Source organism: Strigops habroptila, chromosome 3 (assembly GCF_004027225.2).
Source record: "Strigops habroptila isolate Jane chromosome 3, bStrHab1.2.pri, whole genome shotgun sequence".
Taxonomy (NCBI): domain Eukaryota; kingdom Metazoa; phylum Chordata; class Aves; order Psittaciformes; family Psittacidae; genus Strigops; species Strigops habroptila.
Genome location: NC_044279.2, coordinates 86,359,524 through 86,383,661, shown reverse-complemented (window position 1 = coordinate 86,383,661; position 24,138 = coordinate 86,359,524). Strand labels below are relative to the sequence as shown.

Here is a 24,138-nt window from a genome sequence, read left to right as displayed (position 1 = left end):
GTTCCTTTCTCCTTGAAGTCAGTTAACTTTCCTTCCTAGAAGTATATTGAAGCATCTCTGAAAAGAGTGATGAGCTGTGCTTGTGTACCTGTCAGTGTATTATTCTTTAACTAGTAAGAGAAATGAAATCCAGAACTGGTAACCATGTTTTACATACTATTTCCTAGACTTCATCTCTGGTTAGGGAGAAGGAGAATAGTCCATTTTATAGAAAACTTTATCCTAGCCTTTTTTTCTAGGCCTTTAAATTAGCATTTGTTAATCGTATATTATCCATATGTCTTTGATCCTCCTTTTCCCTGTTTAATTTATAAATCCATATTTTTCTATACTTTTTCTTGAATAGAAGCACCTTAATAATTGTGTAGATTAATTTGGAGATACGTATGTGGATTTTGAAAATTTTCTTATATGTCCTCCTTAATCCAAAAACTGCAGTGTGCCTCAATGTAAAGCATTGTGATTTTAAGATAGTAATGGACTTCTGTGCTTTGTGTAAATACAGGTTGGACTTAAGAGATTTTTCTTCCTTAAAATGAAGGGTAAGGAATTAACTGTTTCTCCTACAGTGGCTTTTTGGCACTTTGACGAGCATGTTGAGGCTTTTGAAAAGGTATGTAAAGTCAATTTTCCATCCGAGGATGTTAATTGATACCACTAACAATATGTTGCAACATTCTGCCTGCTGTATAGACCTCTGCTCCTACAGCTGTAACTTTACAGCTGGGGATGCGATACCGTCTCTGACTGAGAACAGCAATTCTGGACAATAAGTGTAGATGTCCTTGTGCTAGTAATGCTACACTTGTCCAGATGTGGCTGCTTTACTTGCGGAGATGCTTGCACTGTCTGGTTATGCATCTCAGAACGTCAGTGATAGAGCTACTTCTGTATGCTGCTAGGATATTCTTATACCAAAAACCCTTCTGTGTATGTGAAATGAGGCAGCACAAAGCATCTTCTCTAATGGTACCTAACAACTCAAAAACCACAGGTAAGGAGGAGGTCATGGTGTGGGGTAAGAATTGAGTTGATAAAGCCCTTTCCAAGGTTGTGTCTAATGCAGGAAATTGTTTCTAGATGTTCAGAGGGTGTTACAGGTCTTTATGAATGTCATCTTGTCATTTTCTGTCTGCTGAAAGTATTGGAAAAAGAGGTAGAGTGAATTTTTGGCTGGTAAAATAGCAGTAGGGGGAGCTGGTACTCTGCAGCTCAGGAGAAACAGTCCCTTTGCATGATTACTCTGAAAGGGATTCATGTTTCCAGCTTGGGAGCAGGGAATGCTGCAGCTTCTGCACAGGGCCTTAAACCAGATAAGTCTTCTTTGTAGTAAAAAAATAACATGAGATTTCTTGGGAAGCATATTGAAACTGATCACTGAAAAATACATCGCACAGGTTAATGACTGTTGGGTCACCAAATGCTTAGTACATGAAATTGGCCTTGTTAGATTTGCTATTCATTTTTGGTGTGCTTGAAAGTCTGCTGCTTTCCAGGATTTGAGTCGCCCTAGAGTTTGGAGGAGAAGCATCTTTGTTTTCCTTGGCATTATGTCTCTGCTGGAGCAAGCAGTAGGTAGCATATATAGATAAACAGCATATTTAGTGGAATTACATGCAGATATAGATGCAGGTACACCATATGTTTTCATAAATACATGTTCCTGTATGGTGATAATCACATGTGCACTGAGGAGCTAGGAGATCCTTGTCATGGGAAAGGTGCGTGTGATGTCTGCCTCAGCAAATGTTGGTCTGGCTCCCATTTAAAAGCGGGACTCCATTGTCAGCTGTTATAAGCATTTATATTAAATGCTTTGTAACAGTTAGTTTGATATATCATATACAACTTGACTGTTTCTTGTTTCTTTCTGAAATCCCCATGAATCCATGGCAGCAGAAAGGTTGCTGTGCTGAACTCAGGCTGGCTTATTCCAAGCCTTAGTGTGTGGCTGTTTTCTCCATTGCAAATAGTCTATTTCAGGTCTGAGCAAACTGTGCACCAGACATAAAAGTGGAGATTTGTACAAAGAAGCTTCCGCTTGCATAAAACTTTAGCACTAACTTTGTCAGTTTGATGGGTTCTACCATGTGAACAAATTTTCAGTGCTGTTCTAGAAATATGCAGTAGTTTGTCAATCTAAATGCTTGGTTCTCCATTTATTCATGTTTATTTTACACCCTTTTAATTCTGTTTACCTTATAAAATCACACCTGAGGTCTGACAGGGCAAGTTAAAAGAGAAGGTTCCTCTGATGAATGTATTTGGAGGTGGGTTTCTTACAGCATTATTTTAAATGAAACCTGAGTTTGGAAGAGGGTTGTTGAAATAACTCAGTTACCTAGGAGGGAGGCTGAACTCAAGGAACTGAGATCAGTCAAGTCACATTCAACTCGCTACAAGCAGTCAATGGCTCAGTGTCCAAGTGGAGACCGGTAACAAGTGGAGTCCCTCAGGGGTTGGTGTTGGGACTGATCCTGTTCAACATCTTTGTCCGTGACATGGACAGTGGGATTGAGTGCGCCCTCAGCAAGTTTGCCAATGACATCAAGCTGTGTGGTTCGGTTGATATGCTGGAGGGAAGGGATGGGATCCAGAGGGACCTGGACACACTTAAGGGGTGGCCAATGCCAATCTCATGAAGTTCAACAAAGCCAAGTGCAAGGTCCTACATCTGGGTTGGGGCAATCCCAGGCACAGCTACAGGTTGGGCATAGATGTGATTCAGAGCAGCCTTGTGGAGAAGGACTTGGGGGTGTTGGTCAATGAGAAACTGAACATGAGCCAGCTTCAGTGTGTGCTCACAGCCCAGAAACCACCTGTATGCTGGGCTGCATCAAAAGAAGTGTGACCAGCAGGTCGAAGGAGGTGATCCTGCCTCTTTACTCTGCTCTTGAGAGACCCCACTTGGAGCACTGTGTGCATTTCTGGTGTCCTCAGCGTAAGAAGAACATGGAGCTGTTGGAGCAAGTCCAGAGGAGGCCACGAGGATGATCAGGGGACTGTAGCACCTCCCATATGAAGACAGGCTGAGAAAGTTGGGGCTGTTCAGCCTGGAGAAGAGAAGCTGCGTGGAGACCTCAGAGCAGCCTTCCAGTATCTGAAGGGGGCTACAAGGATGACGGAGAAGGACTCTTCAACAGGGACTGTAGCGATAGGACAAGGGGTGTTGGGTCCAAGCTGAAACAGGGGAAGTTCAGGTTAGATCTAAGGAAGAAGTTCTTTCCTGTGAGGGTGGGGAGGCACTGGCACAGGTTGCCCAAAGAAGTGGTGAATGCTGCATCCCTGGCAGTGTTCAAGGCCAGGTTGGACAGAGCCTTGGGCGACATGGTCTAGTGTGAGGCATCCCTGTCCAGGCAGGGGTGTTGGAACTAGATGATCTTAAGGTCCTTTCCAACCCTAATCATTCTATGATTCTCCAAATGGGTTCTGGGCTGGTAGGACTCAAGATAGCTGAAATATCCTGGCACAAATCCCATATGGAGAAGAAGTTGAAGCCTCCGGTGACTGTATTGTTTTTCTATTCCAAAGCCTTAACCCAGAGCACGCATGGAAACTTTCCAAGCCATTGTGAAGTATTCATCAGTACTAATGCAACACAGAAGAGAACTCTGCAAAGGCAGTTCAAGAGGACATAGGGTGAAAATGGGAGAGAGGTAGTAGAAAATCTTTTGTTGGTAATATTGTCAAAAAAACCCCAAAACCCAAAGGCCTGATTCTAAGTGCACATTGCCTGCCTCTGCCTAGCCAGTGCAGGTGGGGTTTTCTTTGTGTGCGTGTAGCTGGGACAGCCTGCTCATGCACACACTGCATACTCACCTTCTTAGTTTAGGATTAATGACGTTTATCATAAGTTTTTAAAGGTCGTATATGTGTCATTCTCTGTCTTGGAAATACAGCTTACGCTTTGAAAACATGGCTGCAGTGCTTTGCTAGTTTTGACTTGGAAAAAAGGCTGTACACCCAAAAGCTTACCTCCTTTCTCAGCTGTAGTAATAACTTTGTTAAAATATATTGTCTGTACTAAAATCCTTGTCTTGCTCTTCAATGCTGTTTCTAGGGAAGAGGATCAAAGCTTTACTGTTTCCCTTCCTACAGTGTATGCATATGGTAACATAATTCTTTTGTTTCCAGTCCATGTTGATGAGACAAAGATGAAGCACAGAAAGATATAATGAGGTTAGATCTAAGGAAGAAGTTCTTTACCATGAGGGTGGTGAGGCACTGGCACAGGTTGCCCAAAGAAGTGGTGAATGCTCCATCCCTGGCAGTGTTCAAGGCCAGGTTGGACAGAGCCTTGGGCAACATGATCCGGTGTGAGGCGTCCCTGTCCAGGCAGGGGCTTGGAACTGGATGATCTGATGGTCCTTTCCAACCCAAACCATTTTGTGATTCTACGATCTGTCTCAGGCCAAACAAGTTGTCAGCTGTGGAGAGGAAGTAGTCCCAGTAAGACATCTGCTTGATCCTTTATGTCTAACCTTGTGAGTGAGGAACCTTGCAAGCAGTTGTGGCGCCTTAGGTGGTGAACTTTCTGCAGATGAGCAAGTGGAGGTGGATTTCTGGAGGAGAAATCAGCAAAACTGCTGCTGTGTTTTCTGAGACAAGACTGAAGCATCTTGAAAAAGCCTGTATGGTATTCTTTCTGAATGGTACCATATTATTTGCGGAATGTGATGCATAGTTCTGTTTGGCTTAACTGTTTCTTCACCTGTGCTGTGTACTTCCCATTCTCGCTTTACTGAAAACAAAGAAATCATAAGTAAATTACCAAAACCTGAGAGCAAGAAAAGATTTGAGGTTTTAGAGAGGGAGAGAGAATTTCCTTCTTAACTTCCCTCTGCTTACTAGCTTGAAATATTGTAAGAAAGATGAGTTGGTCAATGTCACATTCAAGATGGAAATGCCAGTATAATAAAACACCGTTTACAGGGTGCTAGAGGGGAGTGCTGTTGTCTGTTAGATAATCTGGTACTTTGCCAGTCCACCTGGTTGTTCTTTGTGGCTGCTTTAGGGGGGAATCCGAATTCTGAATTCAAAGCTGAATTGCTAGGGTGGATTCCTGGAAGTGCAAGAATGTTTTCAAGGGCAAAGTGTCGGGTTTGGCACTTCAGCTCCATGGTTTCTGGAAAGAAAAAAGTGCTTAAGTGGTTTTGAATATGCTGCTGTACACATGGGGGTGCTCAAGCTGTAGTTCATGGTGGTAGCTGCTGGGCTGTCAAGATTATGACATCTAGGGCAAGCAGGCAGGCCTCAGATCAAGACGTTTTAGTTCATCTGTCTTTAATCTCAATGCTGTTTCAGAACTCAGTCAGCCCATCCCTTTGCAGTGTACGCTGCTTTTCCACCTTGCTGCTGTCTCCCTTTGAAGTAACCTAGGGTTTAACACTGCTGATCTCTAAAACGACAAGAACTTGCTAGCTGCTCCCTGTTTGTGGGCTGAGGATGCCAAATGGGAATTGGCAGGTGTTGGGACAATCCCTTTTCCCGCCTAGTTGTCTTTGCAAAGCCCTTCCTTCATGGGGCTATGTGGCCAGCTGGCAGGAGGACCTCGCTTCTTTTCTTCACTGGTTATTGTTGGACTACCCGTATTTGATGGATCTGACTTATTTGTAAGGGTAAATAAAATACTCCTTGTTCCTTTGAAGCTGTGCACAGCTGTAAGAGTAACAGCAGCTGCTGCTCTCCTAAGTGAGGGTTGTTGCTCTGGTTTTAAAGTTTGAGGGATCACAAATAAGTATTCCTTTAAACGAGAGGGGAAAACAGGCCAATGGGGTATTTACTCCGCATAAAAACTGGCAGAGAAATAGATCCTTAATAGCTTTTTTCTTTCTTCCCCATCCCCCCGATCTATTTTGTAGATGTAGGAGTAGTTTAGGCCATGATTCTACAATATTACAATGAGACACTGCTGGATCCTCTTAGCAGTGCAAGAATGGTCTGGATCGAGATGGACTATGCAGTTGTATTTTTGCCAAATTAGAGGACACAAATACAAAATCTATGCTGACATCAGGGCTTTTTCTGGCCAGCATCATGCCAGCAGTGGGAGGACTAGATATGATACTAGATCTAGCAAGAAGTTAGTCACACAAAGACACTATGTGCTGCAAGCCTGAAGCTACAAAGGTAACCTGCCAGAAACTTCTGAACATGTGTAAATCAGCAAAGTGTGCTCCTACCAAGGGATCATTGCTTTTCATCAATGTCGCCATGGTGGTTTTGATCAATTGTTGGTGCTTACAATTATCTCATGGTGCTATGGGCTTTTGGTTTGGGTAGGGGTTTTTAAAGAACCCTGTCTAAGTTCAGTGCCTAACTTTAATGCAGATTAAGGTGAGCACATACGTCCATACATTCCTTTATTTAACACATTGAGCTTCATAGATGCATTTGTTTATCTGCCAGGTCATAACTCAAATGCCTTAATTGACTTTGCACTTGAAGTAATAGTAAACAGCGTTTTTTAATCTGCTTTATTTAATATAATCCCCTACATGTGTTTCAAAGAAAAAGGGTCCAAGTCCTTCAAAAGAGGCTGATGCTGCTTTATTAAAGGGTTTGGGCTTCCAGACAAGGGTAATAGCCAGCCTCAGAGCCCAAATGGCTCTTTTTTGCTCACTGCTTCCCTTGTTCAGGGAGATGGGGGGCCCCTCTAGCAGTGGGGAGGATGCCTTTTTGGGTCTCCTTGCAAGGTGACTGATAAGAATTTGCTGCCAGGTGTAGGGTCAGATAGTTAAGCTTGGTAAGCATCCTCTCCCTAACTGTTCCTCCCAGCTGCAGCTACTGTGACACATTCTTCTTTGACCAAGTTATTCAGTGTTCTGTGGTTTTGACCAGGAGTAGGTGAAATGATAATAAAAATGACGTCTCTGCTTTTACTTAGTTCCATGGTAGAAAGTAGCAAAGAAATCTGCGGTATTATCGATTGCAATGAGTGAGAATTAGAATTTAAACCTATGGTTTTAATCTAATTTCATACTTAGACTGGTGAAATCAGACCATCATCATCTCTCTGAAGTAGTACTGATGGGGGAGGTAAAGGACCTCGTAAAATGCTGTAAATATAAAGAAACTACTAGAACTCACCAAAGCTTTTCCTCCGAATTCTAAGCCTTGTGGTTTGAGCCATTTTATGTAATTTTGTTTTCCTTCAAACTAATCCCCAGTATTTGTTTTCTGATTATTATTTTTCCTTGCGTGGTATGATAAAATACACTCAAGTACATAATGTTATTATTAGTTTATATACATTTTAGCTTGTTTGCAGGGTATGTGATGAATCACTTGGACAAGAAATTGTTTGTCCTGGATCAATTACATGAATGTGATTTGAAGCCCCTGGAAGAGACAAATAATACTCACTTCCAAGCTTTCAGATGGACAATTAATGTTTGTACAAAGAGCCACCATGCTTCTGGGGATTGGCAAACATTTTCACAAAAACAAGTAACAAATGTAATTCTATACTCCTGGAGCAAGCCCATGTGCAAGTGGTGGAATATTAAATGCTGGGGAGCTGGTTTGCGTTCAACAACACACTTGGAAGTTATCCAATTGTTTGTGCTGGAGAAGATTCAGAAAGGTCCCTCCGTTGTTTAATATGTCACATATTTAGAGAATGATGGAGAGCTTTTTTCTGAAGGATCACACTTCTTCCTAAGTGCCAGATAATGTATCCTGCTCTGAAAACTGTCCTGTTATTCCAGTCCTCAGATGTTAAATGATTGAAGCGTAAAGACAGACTAGTGCAGCTAGCAGCAAGGAATTCCCTCTTTCTTGCAGATTCCAGGGGGAAAACGTAACATACGAAAAGAAGTCCTGACTGGCCTGGAAAGGAACCAGCCGTCACTGATGTTCCTAGAAGCCAAGGGTGGAGGGAAGTGAGGACCACAGTCTTTGTGCCGTCCTTCGGGATGGAAGAATTTGTGTGGGAACTGCTGTGCTTCATTTTGCCTGGCAGCCTGTCCCCTCTGTTCACCTGCTTGCACCCTTCCACCTCTCACATGGGCAGTCAGCTGATTCCAGTTCAGCATTCTGCAGGTGAAGCCTAGAAGGCATTTAAGTCCTGGAATCTCAAGTTCTGACTTCATGGAATAAGTATGGTGTGGGCAAGAGTCTCAGTTATTTGTTTAGATTCCCCAAGATTGAAGCAAGGATTTTATCCTGTGCCTAGAGTGTTACTCAAGCTCTGAGTGTTCATCTCCTACCAACGGCAAATACTTGAATATTCCCTTCAGATAACAAAAATCTTTACGATGGCAAGCATAGAAGTGATGAAATCTTCCAGCTCTCAGAATCCCTGGTACCCAAATCCGTCTTGAAAAAATGGGATATTGTTCTGTATGCTCTGAAGCCTTTTTAGGCCTGGAGAGAGGTAGGGAAGGAAAGCACATTTACCTGTGCCAAGTACCCTGCCTTCCTGTGAGGATATTACATGTTTGCATCCACACTTGAACAGGAAAAAGATCTTTTTTGTACTTGTTACTAGAGTACAGCTGAGAACTTATGATCCTATCGCAAGCTTGATTTTGGCTTTATGATTCCAAGACTCAAATGTGTGAAACTGAGGAGCCAGAGAGGTTGAAAAGCCATTTGGAATGTTGATGGGTACCACACACGTCGTAACAAGAAGAATGTTGTTAATTAGAAACAAATGCCAGCCTTCAACATCAGCCAGTTTTGAGGAAAAGGGCCTATCGGATTCAGGAGTTTGCATCTTACTGTGTTTGTTTTGAATCTGTCTGGGAACTGTTTCTCAGTGCTGATGTGAAGTGGTGTACGGTTGTTTCAGAGTGGATAGAATGCAAAACCATGGAAAATGATTGATCCTTGGAAGTGCAAGAGAGTGAGGAGAGATCAGCCAAGTTAGGGCAAGCCAAAAAGTTGCTTTTCCACTCTGATCTTTGAAGACAACCTGTTCTACTTTGCACTGAGATGGGCTAGGACTCTTCAGGCAGAGACATGGTAGCTTCTGAAGTTCTTGAACTTGAGTGGAGGAGAACATCTAACTGGCTTTAGTCTTCATTCCTATTTGAGGGCTGTGATGGATGACCGTTTGTCATTGTGTGTGGTTCTCACTTTGGGAATGTCTGGACAGTGCAACCCATTTTCCTGTGAATAATACACACAGGGATGATCTGTTCATTTAAATATGATTGTGTGTTACAGAAAAGCATGTTGTTCATTTTAATACTGAACTGAGCCAATGTGGCAGGGCTGTAACAAATGATCTAGGGTGATAGATGCTGTTTCGGTGTTTGAATTCATGTGGATGCGACAACCCTGCATTCTGATATACGGCAGAGGTGGCAGCTGTGAGTTGCCTCTGCAACAGCTGGACTGGTTTGTAGGTACTTGACACAATATCCTACTGCAGTTTGAGTCTTGTATTTGGGGGCTCTGTATTTAGAATAGATCCCGTGTCTGTAAGGTGGGACTAACTAGCTGCAGAACCTGTTTGAGCTGTCTGTGCTTGCCCCAGGAGGAGAGCTGCTAAGGTGTAACTTCCAGCCTGCCATTAAGGAGAAAGCAGAAGACCACTGACCAGCTTGTGGTTCCTTTCATCCTCAACACCTGTGGAAAACACAAATGGCCAGGAAAAGAACAGCTGTATTCCAGTGTGATCCTGGTTGGAAGCGGGCTGTGGTGCAGGAATTCAGTTTTGAGTAATAGACATAATTGCCCTTAAGGGCTCAAATTAAAACTGAGGCCCTTTTTGGTTTACATGCTTGACATAAGCAGATGGAAATCATATTGAGCATAACTACAGATCTCTGTAGGCCAGGAAACATACTTTCTTAAGGAAATGAGACTCAGAGTTACTGCACTGTAAAAATGCCACGTGGTCTAACCTCGGGCAGCTAATAGCATACTTCAGTGGGAGCTGCTGCAGGCAGAGAAAATCCTCTTCTCTGTAAATGTCTGACCTATTAGGCTAGGAAGGGAATGAGAAATGTGAAACTTGAACTCTCTTTATGGCCAAGAACTTGAGCCCTTTTTGTCTAGAAAATAGCTACATGATAAAATCTTCTAATAGGGAAAGTCAGTTGCTTATAAATCTATCTAATAAAATACAAATGGATGCAGTACTCTCTAGGCATGTTTTATCTGCCTTGAGGAAGAGTTTGAAATTGAAAGCTGGCAAAGAACTTTTTAGAGGCTTCATATTCATGCTGCTTGAACCTTGTCTTTTATCTTGTGGCTACAACTGAAGGGATTTGCCTTTTTGAGCACTCGCATTCTTAGTGCATTTTGTTAAAGTCCAGCTGGCCCCTCTATGTAATGAAACCAGCTATTTTTTTCTAAGGTTCTGCAGAGGAACTTAAAACTGGAGACAGCTTCTGAAAATGTTTTCATATATGCCTAAACATGACACTGTTATTTAAACTTGAGATTTATTCTTGGGTCAAAGTACAATTAAATTTGCCCACACCACCATCCTCCCCATGAGTTCCACGTCATACTGTTCTGTAGGGGTTCTTCTGCAGCAAGCCAGCCTTCTTTAAACGCTTCTAGGTTTTTGTTTGCTTGTTTGTTTGGGTTTTGATTGGGGTTTTTTTGTTGGCTGTTTGATGTCTTTCTTTGTTTTAATATGTCTGTCTTGCTGTTCTGTGTTCCAGCCAGGAATTGAGCTCTTTACCCTTTCTGTAGATGTCCATGTGGTTCATGTAATTTGCTAATTAAAATACTGCATACTTCAGACAGCTGTTTGAAAATATTTCTCTTCCTTATTTCTAGGAATTTCTGTAATCCATTGTCAGGGTTACAGTTGAGTCAATAGGTCCTTACCAGCTTTTGTAGATGGCAAGTCATAGTATCGCAGACTGGTTTGGGTTGGAAGGGACCTTAAAGCTCATCTAGTTCCAACCCCTTGCCACAGGCACGGATGAAGATTCATCTCTATCAGAAGGAGACTGGAAGCAGGTCCATTGATTCCAAAGTGGTGCCGTTGGCAAAGCAGCACTGATTTTCATCTGTAATCGTTGTGTAGTTCATGCTTTTTATTTAGTTCCTGCCTGTGTAAGTGCTTGCTCCAGAGAGTGCAACTAATAATTCTCTTTTATTTAACCAAGTAAACAACCTCAGATTAATTGCCTAATAAAAGCTTTGCTATGCTTGCATTTTTCCACTTGATATGTTATTACTAGAAGGCTGAGAGATAAGCTTTGTTTGCAGATATTTAGAATAATGATTTCAGCAATAAGTCCCCAGGGACTGGCTGTGCACATGAGTGCAATTTAAATAAAAACTACATCATGACCTTTTCCCCTTCAGATGCAGATTATCTGGAATGAACTCATTGTAGAAATCAGGAGAAAATAGGAGCGGTGATGCTTGAAAGTGCTTTAATGCAGTGGACCTGCTTATTCACAGCTAGTCCTGCGGGAAGTTCTGTGTCTCCTTGCTGCAGCATGGTGATGTTGACGTGAACGTATGAGGATGAAGCTGACAGACAGTGAGAGCCTGGAGCTTTGGCATGTTTACTTTTCCAATGCAGCCAGCCCCGTTAAGGAATGGAGCTGAAAGAAGAGGCTGGCTTGGGAGTAAGTGTATATTATGTTGATTGCTGTCACAAGCTATTTGTGCTTGTGACAATTCAAAGTTTGGACTGACGATCTCTGTGGAAAATCAGGCTGAAATCTGGGAGGTGCTGAAGTGCAAAAGCAAAGGCTTGACCACATAGTCTGTTAAAAATCCTAAAGATAGGGAAAACTAACTCTGATATTCCGGTCAACTGAAATTTTTTGGGTGCTTTGGGCTTTTATAATATTTCTCCTTCAAGTTCTGTGACATGAGATGATGTTCTTCTGGTGTTAAATAATGCAAAACACAGATTTCTGGTGCAAGCCTGAGCAAAGGAGCTGTTACAATGCCTGTCAGCATCCCCAGGTCTGTAGTGCTTTCTGGCTTCCCTCATTTCTGTTTGGATGAGCATCATTGTATCACGGGCCTGTAGCCAAACAGCATTTTCAAGACCTGTTTGTAAAACCTTTGTGGTCCCTTCTCAAAAAATTACTCTTTTTTCCTGTACTATTCATTCATTTTCTGACCTGAAAACCAAGACAGATTGTCCAAATGAGCCTCATGGTCAGTTCCTGCATGTCCTTGGATATGTAACTCCTCGACTGCAGAAGATGCAGCGTGATTGAAACTGGGTTTCATTTGCAGTAAAGAAGACAAGTGAAGGTGCATTAACTTAAACTTTTTCCCCCATGTGCAAGTGCAGACCCTTTCCTTAGCTTACTGGTGCATGGTAGTTGAGCCCAGAGCCAATTCCATGGCCAAGTCTGTTGAGTTTTATTCTCCATTTGACTAAATTCATCCTGAATTTCAGAGAAACTCTGAAATCTTGAACATGCTGATGCCAGCAGGAATTTTGTGACTGATTTGAATGGAATAAGGATTTAATTGCTATTTTTCTTCTCCTTCTATCTAACAGGACAGGTTGAAGACAGATGAGCTGCCTCACCCTTAGGTGGTAGTCCTCAGTGGAACATGCTGGTCTTCCAAGCTGCAACACTGGGATGCTGAATTGGGCACTGACTGACAAGGACACCTTTCTGGACTTTGCTGAGTGATGTGCTGAGAATGACCTGTGCTTTATGAATTTTTCTGTCAACTGCACCGCACTGCATGTGGTAATTCACCTGAAACGTTGCCTCTAATTTCTGCTATCTCAGTGTATATAATTATATATTATGTTACCATTGAGTAATTTTGCACAGGTTAGGATGTTAATGGGAGATTTAGATGAGACATTAGGAAGAAGTTCTTCCCTGTGAGGGTGGTGAGGCCCTACCACAGGTTGCCTGGCTGCCCCGTCCCTGGCAGTGTTCAAGGGCAGGGTGGACAGGGCTTGGAGCAACCTGCTCTAGTGGAAGGCGTCCCTGCCCGTGGCAGGGGGTTGGAACTGGATGAGCTTTAAGCTCCCTTCCAACCCAAACCATTCTATGATTCAATGATTCTATCAAGTAGAGACAAGATCATTGGACAATTATATATAGATTTTCAAAAGGGAAGGTTTCACAAGTTAGTGAGTGATTGAGGATCTCAAGCAACATGGTGAATGTTTACTGTGAGTTTTCCAGTAGAAATCAAATATGTTCAAACAGCGTGAAAACCCTGGGAAAAGAGGATTCTGCCTAAAAATTAAGCAGAGTTGGAGCAAGCTGTAATATAGGGGCCTAACTATGGATTTAGGTTACTAATTTAAAAATTCAGTTTGAGGCAAAAGTTGTTACTCTTTCTATGCAGTGAATATTTCAGTTACGAATGCCTAAAAAAAGGGGGAATTTTTCATACCCTTCTTTCTTGTTGTCATTGTTTAAGCTTTAGGTCTCTACAGGTGATATTAGTAACAAGAGTTACAAATAATATCTCAACTGTTGGTAAGTGTAACACAGGTGAATGTAAAGGGAAGGGAGGATTATCTGGAAAGCAGTCTCTGGGGCAGAAGGCTGATATGTGAAATGCTGGTAGCGGCTAGGAGCCAGCAGACTGCTAACAGGGGACAGGTTTCTGTGGAGGTAAGTACTGCCCTTACTAATATATCTTTGTGTTTCAATACTTATTGGTACTAAAAAGCCCTCCATGCAGAAACTGAACTAATATTTGGCAAACAAGCCGAATAAAGCATCTAAGCTCTTGAATGATGAAAGATTTGTTTCTTTTTCGCGCTTTTGATTACGCTATGATTTGGAAAAGTATACAGGAAAGAAATGTATCTCGTGTTGTAGCTGTATAACAACTGCCAGAAGTATTGAAATGATTTAGCAACAAACACTTATTTTTCTTCGTAATGAAAGGTTTACGGCTAAGCATTCCAGCATTCTTGGTAGAATCCTTTCTTACTGTTTCTATCTAAATATTTCTGGTTTATGGAAGGAAGTTGAGCAAATAAACTGCTCATCATCATGGCACTCTCAAAGTTTAGAATAACCTTCAAGTTGCAAGAGAAATGGCCTGAGACATCAACTAGGTAAGCTTTGTCTGAAGTTTATCACAGATTATAACCCTATGGTTTATTTTGGGAAGGCTTTTTACTCTGCTTTGTGAACCTCTATTCTTCAGATGCTCCCTATGGAAGTGTAGATTTGAGGGAATGTTCAAGTTGGTGTCAAATGGCTGTGCTGTTCTCATGTCTGTCCCAAACCTGCCATGCTGGGTACAGAAGCAGTTTTTCTGCTTAAGCTTAATTGCTATTCCAAGCTTGCAGCCTGCGTTATCTTTTATCACTGAAATCTGATGTTGAGGTGCTGGATATCTTTGTGAACCCTAGGATAAGCTGACCTATAAACAGGAGAAGCAGGAAAGCACACTGCTTTCACAGAAGTAAGGCCATTGCCTGACTCATTTAAGCTTTTTAGTCCATGGACAGATTTATACTTCTACACAGCTCCTATTGCTTGTTGGAGTCATTCTCAACTTTGCTAAACCAGAAAACACCACTGTTGCAGTCTCTCTAATGGGATATCCTCCAACAGTTCTTTGAATCAAGTGTGTTTTGATACAGCTATTCACCAAAAAGACAAATAAGAAGGAGCTGCTAATAAAAGTAAAAGATTTGGCAATTATTTTTTTTACCATAGTGGTTAGAAGCTGTTCCTGTCTTGAAAATCTGTGTAGATTTTAACGTGGGGCTTGGCCATCATTCAGTTTTTGTATGCTTAGCACTGAGCCAGGTACAGACTGTTTTGGTGGGGTTTGGTTGTTTCTTTTAAATGAAAGTATAGTATTCACTGGAGACAACATGAAATTGGTATAAAGCTTCCTTAGATTCATATAGCTTTTTCCTGTTTCCAGACTTGCTCAAGATATTTTGGCAAAAGGTCAGTATTGTATCATTTCCACTCAGTCTCCATCCTGACTGGCAGCAGGTTTGCTGATAAAATTATGGTGTGGAGGTTAAATGGTGAAACTTCTGTGTCTGAGGCTGTCACTCTGGCATATCATAAAGAAACCCAGATGATTGTGTTTACATCAAAATCCCCTTATATCAGTGTAACCTGTGCTCATTTTGCTACCACTGTGCTATATAAAGGAAAGGAAGAGGTGATCTTCAAATCACAATATGTGCAATGCCTACAAATACTTCGAATTTTTATTTAATAGACTGTATTTGATATATATTTTATTGAAGAGGAAATGTGACCAAAGGACACACATATATTTGCCAAAGCCTGTTAAAAGCTCCTTGGTTTGCAGAGCTAAGTATTTAAATCACAGAATTGAAGTTGTCTCTGCAGCTTTCTTCATCCCAGTCTCTGTATGTGTTACAATGCAGTGTTAAATGACCACAGACTGTTTTATTCTTGGCAGTTCTGCCTCAATGAGCAGGATAATTGGTGTTCAGGGGTTTAAGTACTGCGTGAGGCTCTTGGACATGCTCTAGTGAATGAAGTTGAAATGGGCCTGGTGAGTAGGTTAAGAAGTTACAGGGCAGAAAGGATGGGTTTGTGCTGAAGGTGGCTGCATGTTCCCTGGCTTTGGTGGTGGCAGTTCAGAACACAGTACAGGACTCTCTAGAAGACTGAGCAAATCTGTGTGGCACACAAATAACTTGTATTATAGGACTTCCTGCAAAGGAAGACAAAGGTATGGCATATACTAATATTTAAAAGGATAGCTAAAATGCATGCTCATGGGTAGAGTGTTTATTCTCTTTTCTGTTCCTGAGCTGTTTGTTTATCTGTATATGTTGCTTTATTATATAGTATTATTGCTTTGCATGAACAGAAGAACACTAGTAATAGGCAAGCCTCAGAAACATGGAACATATTGGCAGCATCCGTGTGTGCTTTTATCCAAGTTGGGATGTATCCAAGGAGGGATTTTCTGATGCTCTCTGAGTTGCTTGAGGAGCAATAGGCTCTTTAGCAGTGATCTGGACTGCCCTCCATACTTGTCTTCAGCTGCTGCCCTAGATACTGTCAGCTTTAGCTATGTCTTACATAGGACTTGTCCTTTAAATTTGGACTCAAACTTGTGGAGTTCGTAGCATCTACATGTGTTCTTGTGGTCATACACATGATAAATTAATTCAAATATAATGCTTCCCTATCTCAAGCCTATCTGTCTTCAGTGGTACCTGTTGTTGATGCTTCTGTTGCATATGTGAGGCCTGGAAGAGACAGCACAGCCTGCTCTTGATTTGGCCACGGTTCTAGAGCTTCTTTTTCTTGACTTTCAGAGTCTTGACATTCAGAGTCTATTAAGCTGCAGTGTATGGTGAGATCTTTGTCAAAAGGAAGAAAGACCTATGGATCCTTATCGCTAGGCAAAGTAGTAGAATATTTTGTTGGCCAGCTGTGAGAGAAGTCAATATGATATATTCCAATTCTACTATCTAGATACTCTATTGGACTCATTCAGACCCAAGCAGGAAATACTAACTCGCTATTTTCATCTTGGAGCTTTCTTTGTGCAGCCTAGAGAAAAATCTGATGCACTCGGCTAAATGTTTTATTTGCTATGGGAATTTGCTTTGGCTAATGCAGCTTTTAAGACCTGTTTGGTTCACTCAGAGGTCAAGGAACATTTATCTAAGAGAGTCTTCAGTAACATTCCTTTAACTTGGCAAGTTGAAAAAGCAGAACGCCAGGTTTTCCTCCTCTTTTGAGTATTAAATTTTTGCGTGGATCCTTTAAACTTGCAAGCAAACAGTGAAATGGCTTTTCAAATCTGAAGACAGCATCATGTCAAGGCAGAGAGAGATGTGTTACGAATTAGTTTCCATTTCCCTTATCTCCCTATTAATGAGGGTTAACTGAAACCCCAGCACACTATGTAAGGGTTTACAATTGAAATGTTTTGCAAAGATTTCTCTAAGCTTGCTTAAGTCCAGCTGTCTGCTGTTAAGATTTTTCATACATCCAATCATTCTGGAGATACCAGATGTGAGGGAAGGCCCCATATTCTGTGTGTAGTTGCTTCTCTTCGCTGAAGAATCCGTAGTATTTCAGTGTTTTCTGTATTTCTCTCACACTTGCTATCTGTACAGATGCTCAAAGCATTTGCCTCCTCTCAACTCCATAAAAAAACCCCACCATGCTTGGATAAATTGCAGATTAAAAGCATCAGGGTAGGAAACATTTGAACTGATTTCTTTCCTTAGCAAGAAGAGTATTGAAGGGTGATGTACCTGAGATGCCTCTTGTGGCTTCGAGCAATAGAAAAAGTAAATGTCTCTCCACAGAGTTCTTCATTATACATGAAATGCCCTTTCTCCCATTTACATATGCAGTTATTCCGTAGTGTGTGCACGCAATTAATGTTTGGTCTCTGTAAAGATGAAGGAGGAGGAGAACTGGGGACACATTGCTGAGAAGCAGGATGAGATCCCCAGCCTCCTCATTAGCTGCTAATTGCCAGGAGGATTTTCGGTATTGTAGAAGCACTTGAAGGAAAGCTATACTTAATTCTCTTTTTGCCATTTCCCTTTGGACAGAATTAGATTGGTTGTTTTATTATCCCATTGTATCGACAGATCCTAGCTACGTTCCCTCTTTTTACTTCCTCGTTGGTCATTTTCATGTGTGTTGTGCCTTTTATCTGTAAGAACTTTAACTGCTGTATTTTGCAGTTGTTTGGGGGAAAAGAAAAAAACAAGACAGCCTTTTTGAGTGACCAAAGCTCTGGGTAGTAGAAAAAGTTGTTTATAAAGCTCTGAAAGAATCTGCATTGACCTTGAAATGTGTTTGGCCTTTTTTATCTTATTACAGCTCTTTCAGTTATACCTGGAGTGAATTAACCTCTTATTGGCTGCATCTGACTGTTCAGGCAAATATAGTAGTTAGTTGGGTGAATGTTCTGACATTATTTTTATGCAAAGAGATATTACCATTTTTAATAGTACATCCCAGGAGGTGGTTAAGTCTTTGCACTGCATGAGAAAAGACATGGTTTGCCTGTAAATGAAGTTTAAAAGTACTAGAGTACTAGTTATATTCTAGTATATATACCTATGTACTATGGTCTCCTTTGATTTTGCTACACACACCTATACCTATGGTCTCCTTTGACTTTTCTACCTCCTGGAATTCTGAGGAGGTTTGTTCACAGTTATTTTCAGTAGTCAAAAAGTATTACTGCAATTTTTTCAGATTTTCCATACTGCTAGTGTGTTTAATAAAAATGCCATTTTCATGGTCCTTTTTGATTTTATAATAATTATAATGTAATGCGCTAATTAAATCTTCAAACTTTGTTTAGAATCATAGAATCAACTAGGTTGGAAGAGACCTTTAAGATCATCAACCTTTACCCCAGCACTGCCAAGACTACCACTAAACCATGTCACTGAGGGCCTCATCTACATGGTTTTTGAACACTTCCAGGGACGGCGGTTCCACCATTCCCTGGGCAGCCTGTTCCAATGCCTGACCACCCTCTTGGTGAAGAAATCGTTCCTAATATCCAGTCTAAACCTCCTCTGGTGCAGGTTGAGGCTGTTACCTCTCATTTTATCCCTTGTTACTTGGCCGAAGAGGCCGACCCTACTTCACCACAACCTCCTTTCAGGTAGTTGTAGAGTGCGATAAAGTCCTCCCTGAGCCTTCTCTTCTCCAAACTAAACCCCCTGAGGTCCTTCAGCTGTTCCTCATCAGACTTGCGCTCCAGACTTTACCAGCTCTGTTGCCCTTCTCTGGACCTGCTCCAGCACCTCAATGTCTCTCTTGTCATGAGGAGCCCAGAACTGAACACAAGTTTCGAGGCATGGCCTCACCAGTGCCCATTACAGGGGGATGATCACTTCCCTGATCCTGCTGATGCTGCTACAGGCCAGGATGCCATTGGCCTTCTTGACTACTTGGGCACATTCATGGACATGATGGCTGGCTCACGTTCAGCTCTGTCAGTCAGCACCCCCAGGTCCTTTTCCATGAGCAGCTTTCCAGCCGCTCTTCCGTAAGCCTGGAGCGTTGCATGGGGTTGTTGTGGCCCAAATTCAGGACCCGGCACTTTGCCATGTTGAACCTCATACCGCTGGCCACAGCCCATCGATCCAGCCTGTCTAGATCCCTCTGCAGAGCCTTCCTACCCTTCAGCAGATCAATGCTCCCAGCCAACTTGGTGTCCTCTGCAAACTGACTGAGGGTGCACTTGATCCCCTCATCCAGATCATCAGTGAAGATATTAAACAACACTGGCCCTAACACCGAGCCCTGAGGGACACCGCTAGTGACTGGTCGCTAACTAGATGTGATGCCATTCACCACCAGTCTTTGGGCTCAGCCATCCAGCCAGTTTCCAACCCAGTGAAGAATCCTCCTATTCAGGCCATGAGCAGCCAACTTCTCCAGGAGAACACTGTGGGAGGCAGGGTCAAAAGCTTTACTTAAATCCAAATAGACAATTTCCACAGCCTTCCCCTCATCAACCAGGCAGGTCACCTTGCTGTAGAAGGAGATCATGTTGGTCAAGCAAGACCTGGCCTTCATGAACCCATGCTGACTGGGCCCGATCCCTCCGTTTTCTTGCACATGCTTTATGATCTCACTCAGGATGATCTGCTCCATGACCTTCCCTGGCACTGAGGTCAGGCTGACAGGCCTGTAGTTCCCAGGGTCTTCCTTCCTGCTGTTTTTGTAGAGAGGCATCACACTGGCCAAGCTTCAATCCCCTGGGACCTGCCCACTAGACCAGGACTGCTGATAGATGATGGAGAGTAGCTTAGCAAGCTCCTCTGCCAGCTCCTTCAGCACTCTTGGGTGTAACCCGTCTGGCCCCATAGACTTTTGTGTACGTCTAAGTGGGGCAGCAGGTCTCTATAACCTGAATTATAGGGACTTCAATCAGCTCCCCATCTCTGCCATCCAACTCAGGGAACTGAGTACCCTGAGGATGGCTGGTGTGACTGTTAAAGACTAAGGTAAAAACCTGAGGTTTCTAGGTAAGACTCTATGTGTTTGACCTGTAAATTTCAGGCGGTTCTTAGGAGCAGCTGAAACCAACCTGGGATGGATATTTTGGTAAGTGATGGGACTTGAGTTGAGGGAGGGACTAAGGTTCTCATTGTGCTTAAATGTTCTTCCTGGGTGGTGATTAGTTGGCCTCCTGTCCTGGGTTCAGCTATAGCAGTCATTTTTCTCCTTCTTAGTAGCTGGTGCAGTGCTGTGTTTTTGACTTTCAGCCTGGGAACAGTGCTGATAACACACCGATGTTTTTAGTTGTTGCGAAGTAATGTTTACTCCGATCAAGGACTTTCTCAGTCTCATGCTCTGGTAGGGAGGAGGGGAAGCCGGGAGGAAGCAGAGACAGGACACCTGACCCAAACTAGCCAAAGGGGTATTCCATACCACAGCACGTCATGCCCAGTATATAAACTGGGGGGAGTTACCCAGAAGGCCCAGATTGCTGCTTGGGTCGGGCTGGGTATCGGTCGGCGGGTGATGAGCAACTGTATTCTCTCCCTTTGTTATTTCCCTTATCATTATTATTATTGGTGGTACTAGTAGTGGTTTTGTATTATACCTTAGTTACTGGACTGTTCTTATCTCAACCCGTGGGATTTACATTCTTTCGATTCTCCTCCCCATCCCTCCGGGAGCGGAGGGATGCGAGCAGCTGTGTGGTTCTGAGTTACCGGCTGGGCTTAAACGACGACACCTCCTAAGATTATTACTGAGGTGAAGTTACTCCTGAAGGAATTGGGGTGTCATATATGGTCCAGGAGGTTGGAAGGAGTTTGACAAAGTGTCCTCAATAACAGCATTTCTCTATAAAATTTATGTCTTGCACCTTTTTCTGTTAAACCTTCTAAGTGAAAACTAAATACCAACTAGGAAAGTTTTCAGTTTAAATTCAGAAAAAGGAGAGAACATCATAGCCCAGCCTTCACCCTCACTGGACCTCTTTGTGGTTTGGATTAGGTTTAATGGCTGTAACCAGTTCCTGAAACAGATTTGCTCTCAATTCATTCCAGTGGCTTGTACAATTCTGCCTCTGAAGTTCAGGGAGGAGAAAAAAGATGGAGGGGAAAAGGAGGGCTTGCTTGCACGGGCTTGCTGTGGACAGGCTGCTTCTGAGCATCTCGGTAGCTTCTTGAAGAAAGGCTTGTTTTCACTGATAGACTGAAGTGCCTTTTACTGTTTAATAGACTTCTCTGTGCCAGCTGCAAACGGTTTGCCTTTTGATTTTTGTCCTGAAGCACAGTTTGGGGAGCTTCTGCAGTAGACAGATCTTGGGTTTGAAGTGCAGAGCCAATGCCCAGAAGAGGGCACCCCTGCCCGAGGGAGAATCAAGGACAGTTTCCCAAGCAATATATCAGAAGTACATTATATATGAGAAATTTGTTTTCATAGAGTCATAGAATGGGTTGGAAAGGACCTTAAGATCATCTAGTTCCAACCCCCTGCCATGGGCAGAGACACATCACACTAGACCATGTCACCCAAGGCTCTTTCTACTGCAGAATGCATGGGGAGAATGATGCACCTGATAACACTTCAAAAGATGAGATTTCTTTCCTTTCAGTGAGATCTGGTTTTGATTTGTTTTCTTTGTTTGTTTTAAAAAAACTATTTAGAATTAAGGGTAAAATTAACTGCTTCCATCAAGGCAATACCTTGGTGTATTCAAACAACATAATTTGAGGAGAAGCAATACTTGAGTAGCCCATGTTTGCTGCCAAGTTGAATGGCGCAGGCCTCCAGTTAGTCACCCAAACTGGGTGTTCCCTGGTGATGTCCTAAATTTTATATGACATGAATCTCCCCTGCAGGAGTGTTCCCTTCATGGGATTTATTCTGTTCGTTCCATTTAGTCCAAAAAGCCTTGTTCACTCACAGCTGGGGAAACCAAATAGAGGAGAGGGAGCTTGCAAAGTAGGGATGATGCCTTCACTCTCTGACTGTAGGGGTAAAAACAAGTTGCAATGTAGCAATGCTAAGCCTCTGGGAAATAGAACAATAAAAAGTCCTTAGTTTACTGATTACAGACAATGTTTTATTTAATAAATCAGTTGTTTTCCATTGCAAAACATAGTTAAGAGATCTTTTTTGTGTGTTGAGCTCTTTTTAACCATTTTAAGGTTTGACAGTTGCAAGTTTCAATATACTTTGTTAAAAGAGTAATCACTTTTAAAACTTATTCAGAACCTTTACTAATTATATGATCCTAAAATGGAGGTATCATGTGTTCTGGTCATTGAAAATTTCAGAGGTTTTATTTGTATGTCTTAATGGTTACAAATGATGAGTGAGTCTTTTCTTATGATAATAAATAAAGTTTGCAAATACAAACCGAGATCTAAGTCTTTGCCCTAAAGAAAGGTTCCTTGTTTCTGGATGAAGTTGGTTTTTTAATTTGCGATGGTCTACAATAGGTCCTGGTCATTTAATAGAGTGCTGGTCATATAATAGAAGTTAATACTCCACACAGGGATAGCTCTGTCTCTGCAGCAGGTGTTTTCAGGTGCTAGCAATCCCATTTAGCTTGAATGGACATCCTGGGAGACTGGAGTCCTTTTCCTCCTGGTTAGGTTTGCCACAGGTAGCCAAATTTCCATTGAAATCTCAGCTTCTCTGTGCCTGAGTCCTGAACTGAAAAACCTGAAAACAGGAGGACTTTCTCACCCTCATTTTCATCCATGTTCGTAACTTTCCTGCACGTATCACTAACAAGGGTGTTATTAATGTGAGTGACTTGCAAAAGAACGAAGCTGACCTGAAGTATCAGAATTGTTTCATTTAAGTAGACTTAGATCTGTTTGTAATTTTGAGCCAATGTCAAACTAAGTTCAGTCTGATCTGTTGCTTTACTGATTAAGTACTTCATCTGTTTGTATTAGCATACTCAATAATTTTTGACGTGCATAATATTTATGAAAGAAAAGATCCACCTTAAACTAATGGTACACGAATATGAAGCGAATAAGTGGCCATTCTGATGTTTTGGAAGACAAAAAAGTATTTATTAGAAATGTCTTCTGGTTTTCCCGAAGGAAGTATAAACGTACCTGATTCCTTTTTAACATACTCTACTAGGACTTTTAATGGAAATGCTAACGTGAACGGAGCTATTGCAATGGTTATATTATAGACTACAGAAAGCAGCAACACCACCATTAATAACATGCTGTTGGCAAGTGTAGCATCAGGTAAGCCTGGCTGCAGCTGGCGCTTCCAGGGGAAGCACTGTTGTAATTCCCTTCCTCCAAGACCTTTCAAATGTGCTGTGCTGAAATGGGAATAAATTCCATTTTGTGCATATGGGAATAAATACTCCTTCATTTGGAAAAGCTTATGAGAAATTATGTTTGATTTGGTTCAAAACTCAGCTGACAGTTTATTCTTGGGAAGGAAGTTGTTAGTGATAATTTTCTTGTGTCTCCTAAACATGTTAAATGCCAACTCATGGAGATGATCCAATTTTAAAATTACAATGGTCGTTCTTTGGTTGCTTTGTGTTGTATTTATCAATCGAAGAATAAAGTAGGTGGGTAAAATTGTGTTGAAAAAATAACCTACCTGGTCAATATCTATTTGTATCTGTTCAAGTAGAAGACATACATCACCCATGAATAAGCGGTGGGAAATCTTGAAAGGTTTCTGTGGCCCCCACTTCAGTAAGAAGTAGAATTTTCAGGTACTTATCCAATTATCCACGTAGTAATTCAGATCTCTTAAATCTTTATGCTGAGGTGAGAAGCATGAGAACAAGCCTTCCAGAAGGCTTCAGTACTTTCTGCTCTTTAGCTGTGAAAGCAGTGTCATGATTTTTGAAATGTTTTGGTGCATCCAGGATTAACTTCCCGTCTGAGTCACTCTAGACAAGGAGATACCCTGACAATTTCCAAAATGAAAATAGATTATGCCGGCAGAAGTTGGTTCAGTTGGAAAAGGGATGGGCAGGAAGATGCGGCAGAAGCAGTAGGAGGCAGTGCAGAGTCCGGTTGTCTCCAGTGGGAGGGAGTTAGGAGATGGGCAGGTAGCCAGGCAAGGAATGAGCAGTGTGACATTGAGCAGTGAAAACGCTGGATGGTGAAGTGCTTGCACATACATTCTCTTCTCTTCTGCCTGATCCTGATGGAGAAAGGAACTGATGGAGAGAACAAGAGTTTTATTCTGACTAATTTGCTCCCCAGAACTTAACTATGCTAAATACTGTCTTGGCTGGTGTTGTGACTATAACAGA

At 42.1% G+C, this 24,138-nt stretch overlaps 1 protein-coding gene across 2 annotated transcripts in view; it reads left to right on the top strand.

The window, feature by feature from the left end:
- LOC115604705 (cytochrome c oxidase assembly protein COX18, mitochondrial) overlaps positions 1-24,138 on the top strand; it is a 72,719-nt gene that overhangs the window by 9,716 nt on the left and 38,865 nt on the right. For both annotated transcript variants that reach the window (XM_030478040.1, XM_030478041.1), the window contains exons 6-7: positions 11,278-11,546; positions 12,443-12,641. In XM_030478040.1, coding sequence (XP_030333900.1) covers positions 11,278-11,325 — 48 coding nt within the window. In that variant the 3' untranslated portion in view covers positions 11,326-11,546; positions 12,443-12,641. The remainder of the gene's footprint in view (positions 1-11,277; positions 11,547-12,442; positions 12,642-24,138) is intronic.